The 15,840-nt window shown below is 38.1% G+C and overlaps 1 protein-coding gene and 1 long non-coding RNA gene across 3 annotated transcripts in view; one reads left to right on the top strand and one right to left on the bottom strand.

Moving 5' to 3' along the window:
* Positions 1 to 13: 13 nt before the first annotated feature.
* LOC136686793 (uncharacterized) overlaps positions 14 to 15,840 on the bottom strand; it is a 22,609-nt gene continuing 6,782 nt past the window's right edge. The window contains exon 3 of one of the 2 annotated variants that reach the window (XR_010800383.1): positions 14 to 211. This is a non-coding gene — a long non-coding RNA (uncharacterized lncRNA). Of the gene's footprint in view, positions 212 to 7,513; positions 7,935 to 15,840 lie in introns of those variants that run through there. The other variant, XR_010800384.1, reaches the window with a different exon arrangement.
* On the top strand, positions 4,256 to 9,574 carry LOC136686791 (LITAF domain-containing protein-like). The gene is made up of 4 exons (XM_066660781.1): positions 4,256 to 4,391; positions 6,706 to 6,906; positions 7,205 to 7,337; positions 7,896 to 9,574. The coding sequence occupies exons 2-4, from the start codon at positions 6,762 to 6,764 to the stop codon at positions 7,999 to 8,001; spliced, it is 384 nt and encodes a 127-aa protein (XP_066516878.1). The 5' UTR covers positions 4,256 to 4,391; positions 6,706 to 6,761; the 3' UTR covers positions 8,002 to 9,574.

Here is a 15,840-nt window from a genome sequence, read left to right as displayed (position 1 = left end):
GCTTACTCACGTATATTCTGGCAAAATGCAGTCTACTTTTTTATGTCTCTGTGTCAGCAGTGGTGTCCTCCTAGGTCTCCTGCCATAGCGTTTCATTTCATTCAAACGTCGAGGGATAGTTTGCTTTGACATTGATGAACCCTGAGCCTGCAGGACAGCTTGAATTTCTTTGGAACTTGATTGGGGCTGCTTATCCATCATATGGACTACCCTGCATTGCAAAGGCAATAAAAATTTGTATAACAAAACGTGTAATTTTAATTATTTTTTGGGAGAAACACTTCATTTTATATATATGTACATATAAATTATATATATATATATATATATATATATATATACATTAATGAACACTGCTATTAATCATTTTCAGTAATAAAACATTACAAACCTTACAAGTATACACAAAGCACAATCTGAATTCTTGTGGTTAGGATTGGGCCTGTATCTGAGTCTTTACTAAGAAAGACTTTTATTCTAATTAGATTTTTTGCCAAGATCAGACAGGATTAGGGTAGAAGCCTCTGTGAAGCTTCTGTGGGTTCACTCGGCTAAAGCAATACAAATTGACAATTAAAATATCTTCCCTCTAAAGCCATTGTCAAATAGATTTTGAACACTGCTAGCGAGCAATTGGGGCAAAGGGGAGAGAAAGAGAAAAAAACACTGAAAATAAATCATGGCTCTCCACACAAGACTAAAAACCGAAAACAGTACATCTGAACATCTGGTTCTTTTATTTTTGTAAACCAATCATTCTGCGAAATTTTATAAACAACCAAACATGCATGTATCTACAAAAACTAATATCAAAAACTAAAATATATTTAATGGCTCATAAAAAGGTTTATATGAATTTGAACTTTCTTTGCTATTTTTCCGGTCTTTGCAGTAAATCACTGTTTTTACCGGTTGAATTCTCCACCTGGATGGCACCAGCATACTCTGGAATAATTCAAAGATCCTGGAGAACACAAGCCTGATCCAACGAAGACAATGTCTTCATTAAAATGTAAAGTTAGCACAAAAAGTAAGGAAATTTGTGTTTGGTAGATTATTTCGTTGTTGTAACAATGCTTCTTGGCAATAAATGTGGACATGGGGAAAAACATTATGTTCAGCGATGAGCCCAGATTCTGCCTTTGGGAGTTGGATTATAGGAACAAGGTGTAAAGAAGGCAGAAAACGCTATTTTCTTTGATTTGATTCTTGATTGCTTCCCCAGTAGAGTAACATATTTTGGTGGAGGCAGTGTGATAGGCAGCATCTCCCTGGAAAAACAAGGCTTATCATCATTGGAGGCAATCTCAATACAGAGATATAGAGATGAAATTCTGCAACCAGTGGCAATCCCATATCTCTACAATCTGGGACTGAACTCTATCCTCCAAGATGAAAACACTCGCCTCCACAGAGTGGGGTTTATCAGAGATTACCTCCAGAATTTGGAAGTGGAGAGGATGGAACGACCTGCCAGCTTCCTGACATCAACCACACTGAATACTTGTGGGATCAGCTTGGCCATGCTGTTTGTAACACAGTGACCAACACAACCACGTTGGTTGACTTACGACAAATGCTGATTGAAGAATGGGATGCCGTCCGACATCAGTGTGTGACCAGGCTGGTGACCAGGAGGAGGAGGAGGTGCCAAGCTGTTGTGGCTGTGTATGGTTCTTCCACACGCTACTGAGGCTCCTGTTTGTTAAATGAATAAACTGTTAAATTGCTGATATGTTCTTGCTTCTTCAAACTTAAATCTTTCAGTCCACCACACACCAAACAAGTCAATGGCAGGATGAGCTGCTTGGCATTGGTAGAGGATTTGGTACATTTTTCATGGGCGCAACCCACATATCACCCTCATCTCCACTGCTCATCCCACAAATTCATGATCCTTACAAATGTGGCACCATTTAAATGGGAAATTAACAGGCTTCCAACGGTATGAGATTTATTGCCAAGAAGCATTGTTAAAAAAAATAAATAATCTATCCAACATATATTTCCTTACTTTTTGTGCTAAGTTTATATATAAAAATTACATATTTGGAGCTTCTAATAATCTTCTGCAAATGCATAGTCTTTATAAGAGCTCCATGAAAACATTTAAATTTTGACATCTGAATTTTTAAAATAAATTATTAACTTTTTAACTTTTTTTTGAGCACGTGAGTCTTTTAGTGTAATTAGGAAAAAATATCATGAATGTATAACTGAACATAATCGTTCAAGAAACTGGGTCCTAATTTTGGATGAAATATGCATCAGTCTATTTCTGTCATTTTTCACAATTAAAAGATTACTTTAAATTTGACTCAAGTCAAAGTGCCAAAAAGTTCCAACATTTGAAACTCTGAATGCTGTATGCTTCTTTACGTGGTCTTTACTGGGGTATTTTTGTGGGTGTTACTCTTATTCTTGGTCTAGATTTGCTTCTGGGTTTTGTTTAATATGATAAATAATAAGGGACACTGGTAAATAAGTATATTAAGGACCTCCTTTAGTGACAAGCAAGTGTTTAACATTGTTAGCCTGTCCAAGCATGTCAGTGTTTTGTTGTTTATACACTAGAAAACCTATCTTGAGTAAAATAAGCAGTCAACCCCATGGCTGAACATGTATACTTCAAAACAGCAGTGATCCAAATATGGACATTTCTGCGTGAATGAGGAAATTCTGGTTTAACCACCTATGTCTCTGTTAATCTTCACCATGAGATACATGCTGTTACGCCATGTCACCTTGAATAAAGACCCTGTGTAATGACAATGCAAATGAATATTTTAAAATACATGTATAACATCTGCTTTGATAGTTGTAATCAATGTGCACATGAATTAACACAAATCAAGTTCCTAGGGAAACTGAGAGCAACATTAAACATCTACAGCTTTAGACTTCTTATTTCTTATTTCTGATCAGAATCACACTGCACATTGTAGAATTTAATTCTCCACTCCTTATTTATTGTATTCCATTATATTTTTTTGGATTTCATTTTAATCAGTAATAGTCCTACAATTATGATTAACAGTAAGGGGTGGAAAACTACAGAGAAGCTATTTTAAAAGAAAGTATACTGCAAAACCTTGATTATAAATGAAGTTAAAAATACAATTTCAAATGTATTTTATATTCATATATACTAAAGTATACAGAAAAAAGCTTTTTTTTTGGTCTGTGATTTGGAGTCTAGTGACTTATCTAATGACTTATCCAACAATTGTAATAAATAATGTATGTACATAATGCTTGAATAAAGTATTTTTAAAATCTTATAAAACCTCCTAATATAATATTTAACTGCCTAAACATTTCATTAGTACTTTAAAATAAGACTACAACTATAAATGTTTATAAATTATTTAAAAACTTGTTTATTATGGAGTTAGTAATTCAACTGCAAACACATTACAAGCCATTCATAATGATTTGTAACATAGAGATAGGAAAGAAAACAATGAGCTCTTTTTGTCTTACACTCAAAATGTCAGAGAACTCAATGCAAATATGAAGGGAAAGACTGATCTCAGACCTGAGAATGTGAATTTAGTCATTTCACATGTATATAAAAGACTAATGTATAAAAAAGACACTGTGTTGGTGGTTAACGTATCAACTAATAAGTACTGGAGCTGACAAGGTTAATGTCGACTGAAGAAGAAGACAAATTGTGGTCAATATTCGGTGAGATTTGAGGTTTAATTTTAGATGGATGTGGGTTCACTTTTTGACCAACTGTTGCTCTTTCTATCTCTGTGTTATTATTGATTATTAATGACTATTAATGCATTAACAACATAATTAATAACTATTAACATAGAAATCTTAAACCATTAATACAACTTTAGAAGTGTAGACTTATTCTAAAGTGGTATCCATTTTTCTTGAAATATCCAATCTTTAAAACTCTATATTTGTTGGTACTAATTTCCTTTTTTACATCAGTAGCTGGACTTTACATGACAACGCTGACAGAAATGATCAAAAAGGCCTTGCACTAACTGACAGTAAGATTTAAATGTTTTTCACCTGAAGTGTCAGGTCGTCCTCAGACAGTGATGGTTTCAGGCTTGAATGAATGTTTTTGGGCCATGGGCCCCTCTAGTATTTCTGCTACAGTTTAAACGTCAGTCTTTTTAAATATGAGTTCAATAATTCTACTTCACTCTTAACAGGTTTTACAAAAATGCTGCACTGATAATATCTCTGTAAATATAGTGACACTGACAGTGATAGACTGTAGTAGTCGCTCAGCCTCATTCGTGCTTTCATTCTCTTACTTTCTAGTATCCTCTTTCCTATTTTCTCTCTTAGTACAGGTTGTGTATTTGGAACTGTACTCTCTAAATAACACTCACAAGAGAATCCACATATCAGGGACAGAGGTAAGTGCACGTGTGCCTTTGTATATTTTTTAAAAGACTGCGTTCAGGTTAAAAAAGCATCTATTATTTTAATCAGCAACTGTAATAATCCTTTAATACTAAATTGTAATTTCTGTGGTAGTATGGAGTGAAATGTAAATCCAATGAGGTTTAGTCCTATTTTGGTTGAAACCTCAGTGTTAAATGCAGATGCAGTGTGCATCCACATGTGTTCCTTTAGACACATAAAAATGAAATGTGGAGAAGAAGGTAGAGAAGAAGTCGAACAGTGAAAAGGAGAAGGTGAAATTACACAGCAACCCGGGATGAAAGGAATGTTGAATTATAACAGAAGCTTTAGTACTCTCAAAAGAAATAAAATATACCCAGCACAATAAACAGTAGAAAGTTTAACTACAGATTTCCTAAGGTTTGTTGTCAATCTAATCAATAATTTACGTCTTTACATAATAATTATCTGGTGTATTTTTTTTTTATTCTGCGCTTCAGTATAACTGAACTTTCCTTATATTTCATCTTTCTACATACCAGTTTCTAGACAGCTATTTGCTAGTTGGCTTGGCTTTATACTAGACTTTGGCCTTCAATCAGGTACTGATTTTGGATGATTCGTTCTGCATCGTAGTCATCAATAATCACATGGAGACCCATCACTCCAGAGAACAGGCTTCCACTGCATCCCAAAATATTTCATGTTTTTCTGTAGACATTTTACAACACGTGAGAACACTATAGATATAAAATATCAAAATGATGTTTGGTCAAATTATTTTAGAAATGTCCACCAGAATATTAATTCTCATTTGTCTGGATGTGTAATACCACCAATACTGAAATAACACAGACTCTAATTAAAATGTCACCAAACTAAAGATAGGTTAACAGATTGCTCCATGGGTCAAATATGTTATCCTTTTGGACCTGGTTAAAAGTGACGTTCTTCTCCTTTTCCACTAGGGAACACAGTTCTGTGTCATAATGGAACTCCTGTGACTAGTTTTGGTCAAAACACCACAAAGATCAAACCCCACAGCAGTGTCCTCTTCCGTCCACACTGCCCTCTTCAGAAGAGCCAGTTTCATTTAATTTCTTTTCTTTAAATGATAATGAGCCACACACAGCTCACTTTTTAGAAAGCAGCGAAGCCAAGCGAGGCCCATAGACGTTTTTGTTGTGGCTGTTTTTGTTTGGTTCTCTTCATTTTCCACTTGTTGTCATTTTTACTCAGTTCTCTTCACTTCACTTGTCTTACATATTTAGACTTTGTCCTTCTACTCTCACAACAAGGGTTCCTCACTTTAATTACAGATACTCTGACAATTCTGAATAACAATTCTGCTATCACGTTGGTTTTCTTACGAGTAATTATTGGTATACATTTTTTAAAAAGAACATTGCTATATATTGCTTTCTCATTTCCCCTCCTTATTTTTCTCAAGCCACTGATATGGTGGAAAATTATGACAGAAATAAGAAAACTGAGTCTCTGAGTCGGCATCAAATGAAAGAACAAATTTATTTATTGGAGAGAATGCTACGCGTAGCACCTTTTTCCTCTCTCTCTCTGACCGTTTCTCAACCAGAGTCTTTTATGCCTGTAATTACCATAGCGCTCTTTGAAGTTACGATTTGTTTGTTCTTTTTTCATATCAATCATATTCCGATGTATTCTGAGTATGTATATCTCAGTATGGCTACAAGCCAAGTTACCATTTGTTTACTCTCTTTCCATATCAAGCACCTTCTCGATGCATTATGGTAAATAATTTCCTTTGCAACATTCTGCACACTTGTATTTGTGAATATTTGCATCTATATGATTTAGTTTTTGGGACAAATCTCAAAAGTGGATTAATGGCACATCCAACAAAAACCATCCATCCATTATCTGTAACCGCTTATCCAATTTAGGGTCGCGGGGGGTCCAGAGCCTACCTGGAATCATCGGGCGCAAGGCGGGAATACACCCTGGAGGGGACGCCAGTCCTTCACAGGGCAACACAGACACACACACATTCACTCACACCTACGGACACTTTCGAGTCGCCAATCCACCTGCAACGTGTGTTTTTTTGGACTGTGGGAGGAAACCGGAGCACCTGGAGGAAACCCACGCGGACACGGGGAGAACACACCAACTCCTCACAGACAGTCACCCGGAGCTGGAATCGAACCCACAACCTCCAGGCCCCTGGAGCTGTGTGACTGCGACACTACCTGCTGCGCCACCGTGCCGCCCTCCAACAAAAACCAAATCTGCTTTTGAGCTTTTGACCCTGACAGATTTTATTTATCAGGTGCTTTCCTTTCACAGGTGTCTAAAGTTTGTCACAGTAAGTTTAGACTGCTGTCTCCCCTCCTGCTTACATCATGGCTATGATGCTTCAGCCCATGCCTGAACGGAACATTGTGGTAATAGAACCTGAGCCTACAATAATCCAGCCTGTGGTTCAGCCTGCTGTAATGGTCCAGTCACCACCTGTAACTGTGGTGCAGCAGGTTCAAAGCCCTGTGGGTGAGTTTTTTTAGTATAAAATTATAAATTATATTGGATTTTTCTTTTTTCTTTCTGCTACTTTTTGTAATGCACAATTTAAGCATTAAACATTCACGACTGTAAAAAAAAAAATACTTTTTATAAAATTCAGAAGATGTTTTCTCACCATCTGCTGCTCTCCAGTCGGTTTGCCTGATCTGGCCCAGTGTTATTAAACAAGTAAAAAACAAAGTGACTCAGTCAGACATGCTAGGCTTTCTCTCTCTCTCACATTTAACAGCATTTATGTGACCTGAAACATAAACTGTATTTGCAGTGGTTCAGCCTCGTCTGGGAGAAACACCTGGGAGAATGAGGTGCAATTTCTGCCATCAGGAAATCGTTACAGTGACCAGGCCCATCAACGGACTCCTTACCTGGACTGTTTTTGGGGCCCTCTTAGTATTATTGTGAGAGTTCTGCACACACACACTCTAACCTCATACCTGTTTAACGACATGTTTTGTTGACTTACACAGTGAAAATATGTTGCATGTGATGTACAGTGAATTCAATTGTCCACATTTAACTGTTTATGTGTTGATTGTAACAATATATAATTACATATATTTTGACATGTGCAAAACATCACTATGCTAACAAAAACATGTATATCTAAAATGGTAAATTTATGGAAGGAAAAAGCTTTTTTAACTTTCAGTGGAAGTCAGTGTCAAAAGATTTAATTCCAAGTAATTTTTGAGCATTTCTATTGATTTATTCATCATGAAATTTTCACATAGTGTGAAGGGCAGCTGCTGTGCTCAAATGATGTAGTAAGTAAAAAAAAAAAAGTAAGCGGAAAAAATGGAGATACATGTTTTATTATTTTCCATATACTAGCCTCAATACAAATAGAATAAGATTTTTATGTTAAAAATGTTTTTTAAGCAGGAGTGTCCAAAGTTTTGCACATGGTTGTACATGATGTGCACACATTCATGGCTTCCTCACTTTTCTCTCTGCAGGATCTGGCCGTGCTGTCTGATCCCCTTCTTCGTGAGTTCCTGTAAAGATGTTGAACACAGCTGCCCAAACTGCCACAACGTTATCACCATTCACAAACGCATGTGATGATCTCCTCACAACAGAACACGCAGAACCCAAAGAAGCATGATAACTACTAGGATTAGGCCTGGTGATACAGAAAATAATGGTCACTATATAAATGTTTTTTCACATTTACTACCATTTGGGAATAAATTCAGGAATGTGTCTCTTTCCTCTTTGGTTGTGGGTCTAAAGAGATCTGAGACTGTTTATGACAGCAGTCAGCTTACTCCCCTCCTACTTTCATTTTTTCAACTTGTAAACTGTTCATTCTTATGTGTGCTTTCAAAAGCTTTAAAAATTATGATTAATGTGGCCATGTCATGATGTGATGGTGATGGTTTGAGTGGCGTGCATATCAGGCTCTCTGAAGCAATTTTCTTGGATAAACACTGCAGTCTTTACTGATTCCTCCCACTTACACAATAGGGGTCATAAACCACTGGCATCTGGTCATGTGTAGTCCCCCAGTTGTACGTGTGTTAAACCCACGTACAACTGTTTTTGCTGAACTTTTTTGCAAACTTTGACGTATTTTAAAGTTTTCTGAAAGTCTTTAAAACCTCCTTTGTTTACATTTTCTTTCCCAGACCTAAGTTAATCCTTTCATTCATTCATTTATTCATTATCTGTAAGCGCTTATCCAATTCAGGGTCATGGTGGGTCCAGAGCCTACCTGGAATCATTGGGCGCAAGGCGGGAATACACCCTGGAGGGGGCGCCAGTCCTTCACCGCACACATTCACACCTACGGACACTTTTGAGTCGCCAATCCACCTTGGACTGTGGGAGGAAACCGGAGCACCCGGAGGAAACCCACGTGTACACGAGGAGAAGACACCAACTCCTCACAGACAGTCACCCGGAGCAGGAATCGAACCCACAACCTCCAGGCCCCTGGAACTGTGTGACTGCGACACTACCTGCTGCGCCACTGTGCCGCCCCCTAAGTTAATCAAAAAATTTTAATAATTTAAAGGAGATTCAAGGGATCACATCCAAAATAAAGCAGTAATAGCTTTCACATAGAAACCTATTTAGTGTTTAAGTCCACTGGGTTTCATACTGCATTTTTTTTTGTAACTGGCTGAAGCAATTAAGGAAAACTATTATAGAAATAATTAATAACTGAAAATAAATTGAGAAACTATGCAATAAATCTTCCCAACACTTATGGGTGATTGTAACCCTTTATGTTTAGTAGCAATCTGAAATCTGTATAATCTGTAGCTACTTAAGTAATCATTAAAAAGAAAATTAAAAAAATGGTTGTAAATTCTTTTGTGCTTCCTTGGGACCTTTTCTCAAAAGTTTTTAAATGGTTAAACACAGAGAAGCTTACCAACTAGGGGTGGGCGATATGGCCCTAAAATGCATTAAAACTAATGTAAAACAATGCCTTGGACACTGTATTTATAATCACTTTATGTAATGACTTTTTGTAAGAAACTTTCACCACCACTGTGAACACTACTGACTGTGTAAGCATTTCTGACATTTCATATCAAATCTCCATCAGTGACTTTACTCCCCTTTGAGACTGTGTGTTACAGTGTAACGTCTCAATGTGTCAATAAATGACAAACGCTAAAATAAACAAAGCTCCAAATTTTGACACTGATTTCTACCTGTTACTATCATTCACCTGCTTTTGTCTGAGTTTGAGAAGCTTTCTGTTTTAAGGAAAATCAAGGAAAAGTTCACCAGTCTTTTACAGAAAGTAATGGGCAGCATCTTTAAAGTTCCTTGAATTGTTTGGAGTAATGCCAACACAAAAGTGAGTTCAGCTGGTTGGTTTGTGGAACAGTCCACATATTTCTAAAATGTATTTCCTCCAACAAACACATTCAAGAGGTCTCAGTGAAACTCAGGTATACAAAAAGCTCTTGTTATTAAGCTTAAATGGAATTAACTGTAAGCGTCAATGGAATTCAAGCCTTTTCTCAGAAAACCAGTTCTGTTATCATCTGTGGTAGTCGCTTATACATGCTGGTCACAATCATCCAGAAATCTCAAATATAATTCCACACAGGAACTGTACTGAAAAGTAGAGCAAAAGTGAAGTGCAGTGTGTTGATTCATTTTACTGAGAACTTTTGCAGAAATTAATTTAATTGAAAATTAATATTAGCATATATTTTAATTTGATTACAAGTATATTCATGGGCAGCACGGTGGCACAGCAGGTAGTGTCGCAGTCACACTGGGTTGTGGGTTCAGTGAGGAGTTTGTAGTGTTTGTGTGGATTCCTCTGGGTGCTCCGGTTTCCTCCCACACATTCAAGAGTGTCTGTAGGTGAGAATGTGTGTGTGTCGCCCTGTGAAAGACTGTTGCCCCCTTAGGGTGTGTTCCTGCCTTGTGCCTACTTATTCTATGTATGCTCGGGACCCACCACAACCCTGAAATGGATTAGCATTTACAGACAATTAATTATATGCATGATTTAGACAACAGTCTAACACCCAGATACAGGTCTCTAGTCAGGAAAATAAACAATATAATTACTTTGGTGGTTGTTATGCTTCACTACTCTTGCATTGCCAGAGTCTGGTACCTTTCGCCACTTACCGTATTACTCACCGTACCGTATTACTACAGGAAAGTGTATTTGACACAAAAAAGGACCAATCACAATTTGGTTATTTTGACATGACAGTCTTTATGGTTCACTTTGGACCAAAACCAGAGTCAGTACAGATCCATACACAGAAGTGCATTTACACAGATGTATATTGGACCAGCCTATTTATCAGATCTGCTACAGAGATATGAGCCGAGCAGAGATCTCAGATCTTTAGGAACTAGTCAGTTAGTCCTGCCTCAAGTCAAAACTATACGCGGAGAGGCAGCGTTTAGCTATTATGCCGCTCTTAAATGGAACTAGCTGACTGAGAATATACTGAGAAGAGCCCCGACTATAGACTTTTAAATCAAGGCTTAAAACATTCCTGTTTGAGCAGCTACAGCTCAGTTTAAAATATTCTGCACTTTTATTTCTGTAACAGCATTTTATTTATTTTATTGTATCATTTTTAATTGTTTTAATCATTTAATAATTTTACTCTTTTTATGTAATTATTTTATTGGACTTTTATGATTTTATTCTGGCTTTTAATTTAACAGTTTTTTTTTCTATAAAGCACTTTGAATTGCTTCTGTATGAAAGGTGCTCTATAAATAAACTTCCCTTTCCTTGCCTTGCCTAGAGAGCCAATCAGAAGGCAGCTGGCAGAAGGCAGAATCCTGACAGTGAGGACAGGTTAGTGCACTGAAGAAATAAGACTCTCCGTCAACTTGTGGGCAAAGTGTCTGTAGCTGAGACTAATGCTTCACCATTGAATGGTTAGGGTTAGAGATGAGAGTGTATCTCCTACTTGGAGCTGGTTAGGCCTACACAGATATCCATCTCTCTGAATTTGATACTGTCTTGAAACTGGAAGCAGAACTGATTTTGTCCACTAAGGGGTGCTGCTGCCAAGCCAATGTGATTTCTGTGTACAAATGTGAAAGCCAGTTCTATTCATGTGAGAAAAGTCCAACCATGTTAATCAAGATTATACACAGAAACATAGTCATCACAACCATATATGGTTATATCAAGGGAATGCACAATGATCTCCCAGGGCCTTGTGTAGTTTACACTCATGCTATGTGTTTACACACATCAGAAACACAGACTACCAAAAGCTCAGTTCAACTGGAGAGTACAGTACAATAACCTCCACGTAAGACTCCACTGATATGTTGATAGAGGCCTTTGAGTCACCGTAACCTGAAATGTTCTGTCTAAAAACATTTTAAACTTTTCGAAATCAAGGTCGCGGTGGGTCCGGCACCTACCAGTAATCACTGGGCGCAAGGCAGGAACACACCCTGGAGGGGGTACCAGTCCTTCACAGGGTGACACACACTCACACATTCTCTCACACACTCACACATATGGACACTTTTGAGTCACCAATCCACCTACCAATGTGTTTTTGGTCCATGGAAGGAAACTGGAGCACCCGAAGGAAACCCACGTGGACACAGAGAGAATACACCAAACTCCTCATAGACAGAGCAGGGCTCGAACCCACAACAGCAGATGCCAACCTGTTGCGCCACTGTGCTGCCATGAATTACAATTATATGGTACAGAAAAAACTCATTTGTAAACGTAATACATTCTAACGCTGCAGACAAGCAAGTGGTGTGTACCAAATGCTCAGATGTCATTATCTTTTTCTTGAGTTCATGCTGACGCATCACTAATTCTTAATAGTCTTGATGATTGAGTCAACTGCATTGGACCCTTCAATAACCAAACCACATCCAACTCTACTAATATATTCTAACAAGTAAAACAAGAAGAAACTAAGAACAGGTACTCAGGTATGATACAATTCGTTTGGAAATGTAAAAATGACAAAATGGAAAATGGATGTGTTACCACAAGGTGCTAAACTATGCTTACAATGAGTAAAGTTCAATTCAACTTTTAATGTGTCCACCATATTCCTAGAGGGTCCTCAAAACCTGATTAGCTGGGACAGGAGGGTTAAATAAGGACTGAAGCTAAGCTCTACATCCCAGCAAATCCAAATAGCAGCCCACTCTGTGACATTCTGTGTGGCTTTAAACTGATCAGCAGGTTTTCGCACGGACGGTAGATGATTCATGAAGTACAGTGACGAATGGTAAACATAACAGTTATTCTGTATATATTCTCAAAAACGGAAACCTTACATTCAGAGGTTTACAGAAGTGCAATTCAGATGCTTTTGTTATTCGCAGACTGAAAGACACAAGCTTTTAGTTTTTCAGCATTGTTGAGACCCAGAATATCTTCCCACTGTGATCCTGCACTTAGTACTTAGTTGGGATAATCTCCTTACAAACCTACACACATACACAAAGTGTGGGCTAATCTTGGCGACACAGTTGCTCAGCGAATTTGAAGTCAGCCCAGCCACTGTGTCAGTCACCTACAATGTACACTGCTCAGCCACAACTTTACAATTAACTTGTATCTACACTCACTGTCAGACTGTAGTCCATCTGGAGCAATGCATTGTTAGTCCCCTTCCATCCTGTTCTTCAAGAGTCAGGACCACCAAAGAGCAGGTATGATGTGTGTGGTGGATCATTCTCAGCGCTGTAGTGACACTGACGTGGTGGTGGTGTGTTAGTGTGTGTTGCGTTGGTATTAGTGGATCAGACACAGCAGTGCTGCTCATGTTTTTAAAGCCCACAGTGTCACTGCTGGACTGAGAATAGTCCAACAACCAAAAGCATCCAACAGCGTGTCCACTGATGCAGGAATAGAGGACGACCAACACAAACTGTGCAGCGACAGAGGAGCTACTGTTTCTGACTTTACATCTACATCTAAGGTGGACCACAGAGGTAGGTGTGTCTAACAAAGTGGACAGTGAGTGAAGTAAGTGCTTGACTGTTATTGTTTATACATGTCCTTTTAAGTAAAATAATTTAAGGCAACTTTTCTTAATTTCTTTATAGCAAAATTGCTTTTCAAGTCCACTGATCTCTGTGTAGCAGATGTGGGCATTGTCATTATATTTTGTAATATCTTGACAAAGTACAAAACAGTACTCTTTTATGAACACACCATGGATATCACTAGTACATAAATATACTGATGAATTGCAGCGTATTTAATGCAGTGCTTTCATGCAATATTTTGATGATATTGGACCCTATGATATTTTTTCCCAAATTCCATTTTATTTTTTCTCTATTTTTGTTTTTATGGGTTTATTGTTTGACCATTCAATTTGTCTTTAAGGAAAGAATTACAGTGGAAAGTATATTAGCAAAATTGCACCTATATGTTGATTGAAATTGCTGCTATATTTTTGCAATAGCAAATAGCAAAAACTATTTGTATTTAATGAGCTGTCTGTGCAGTACATGTAAGCCATCTAGGACCTGAGAACATCACTAGACATTGGTAATTCTAAAGTCTTAACTAGATGAAGGCAACAGGCTTGCAAATGTAAACAGAAGTGGAGAAGACAGCATAGACACATCTATCATGCTACAGGGGTTAACAGTGCATCGCACGAAGCAGACAGCCGCACTATTGAACCCTTAAGTGCATGTTTGTAAAGAAAATGGTGCAGTTTTCAAATTGTAGCTATTTCCGTCTTTATATCAGAATTGTGTATTTTCCTCTATTCCACGATGAGGTCTGTATTCTCCACAGAACAGAAATCATAGGAACCTACTTGGCTAATCTCAGAAATATAAATATTTTGATCTATATATTATCATGGGGTGTACGCCATTGAAACTTACCATATGTCTTACCCTTAGTATACACTCCATAAGAGTGGATTCATTTACATCTAAAATCTGACCAAAGGCATGAACACGTTCCCCAGTGTAAAAGATGCTGACTAACAAGCACATGTCACAGTGTGAGCCTAAGGGCTGCTGTAGTATATAGTCGGTTTCCTCATTAGTGTTTCCTAACTCTGGAGCACAACTGCACACCATATGCTTTAGTATTCTACTTTAACCGAGGTGAAGCCACCATCTGTGAAATACAGTGGAACTAAAAGTTCAAACTGCCAGAGAGCATATATTCTGCTGTATACATGCAGCAGTCACTGGTAATCTGCTTAGAAAACAGGCTGTAGATCAGTCTAACCAAAGTGACAGTGCACTGAATAGGTCTGCAGACATTTTATCAGCTGACCTTTGTCCAGCATAACAATCACAACTAATCTGAACACACAAGATGAGGAGCTTTTGAATGGGTGTCTCTGGGTGTGTGACAGAGAGAGAGCTGTTGTAAGGTGGATATATGCATTAATATATGGGCTTCACATCTAACTCTGAGACATAAACAAATAACAAAGAGTTGAGATCACTTCAGAAACACAGATAAAAATCTGTGTTCAATCAGGAACAAACAATGACATCAAAATCATATCGGCATCTGCAAATAATAACTGCGTTTTAAAATCATTTCAGCATCTAAAGGATATCTAATGAGTATTTGAACAGAACATTTTGGCAATGTTAGGTATATAAATAAAGGTAATTATTCTTCATCAAGCCACATATATTTTTTTCGAAATGCCATAAATAGTCATGGACTGCCACCAGCAAAAATGTACAAAAAGAATATTGAAAATTAGAATATGCAGATTTTATTCCCAATATATACATCATCAACATAGCTGATTAAGTGTCTGATGCATATTCATATATACAGACTGGGTGAGAGCGAAGGCGGCGTGTTCGGATCACTAGAGAGAGTGAGAGGGACGGGAGAGTGAGGACAGCGTGGTCAGTCACTAGAGAGTGAGAGGGACGTTAGAGTGAGGACATTGTGGTCAATTCTCTAGAGAGTGAGAGGAACGTGAGAGTGAGGACAGAGTGGTCGGTTCACTAGAAAGAGCAAGAGGGAGGTGAGAGCAAAGACAGTGTGGTCAGTTCACTAGACAGGGAGAGGGGCATGAGAGTGAGGACAGTGTGGTCAGTCAATAGAGAGTGAGAGGTACGTTAGAGTGAGGAGAGAGTGGCCAATTCTCTAGAGAGTGAGAGGTACGTTAGAGTCAGGACAGTGTGGTCAGTCACTAGAGAGTGAGAGGTACGTTAGAGTGAGGAGAGAGTGGCCAATTCTCTAGAGAGTGAGAGGTACGTTAGAGTCAGGACAGTGTGGTCAGTCACTAGAGAGTGAGAGGTACGTTAGAGTGAGGAGAGAGTGGCCAATTCTCTAGAGAGTGAGAGGTACGTTAGAGTGAGGACAGAGTGGTCGGTTCACTAGAAAGAGCAAGAGGGACGTGAGAGCAAAGACAGTGTGGTCAGTTCACTAAAGAGTGAAAAAGACGTATTCGTGTGGACAGCGTG

This window comes from Hoplias malabaricus, chromosome 2 (assembly GCF_029633855.1).
Source record: "Hoplias malabaricus isolate fHopMal1 chromosome 2, fHopMal1.hap1, whole genome shotgun sequence".
NCBI lineage: Eukaryota > Metazoa > Chordata > Actinopteri > Characiformes > Erythrinidae > Hoplias > Hoplias malabaricus.
Note: the sequence above shows the minus strand (reverse complement) of the source record. Positions and strands in the feature narration are given on the sequence as shown.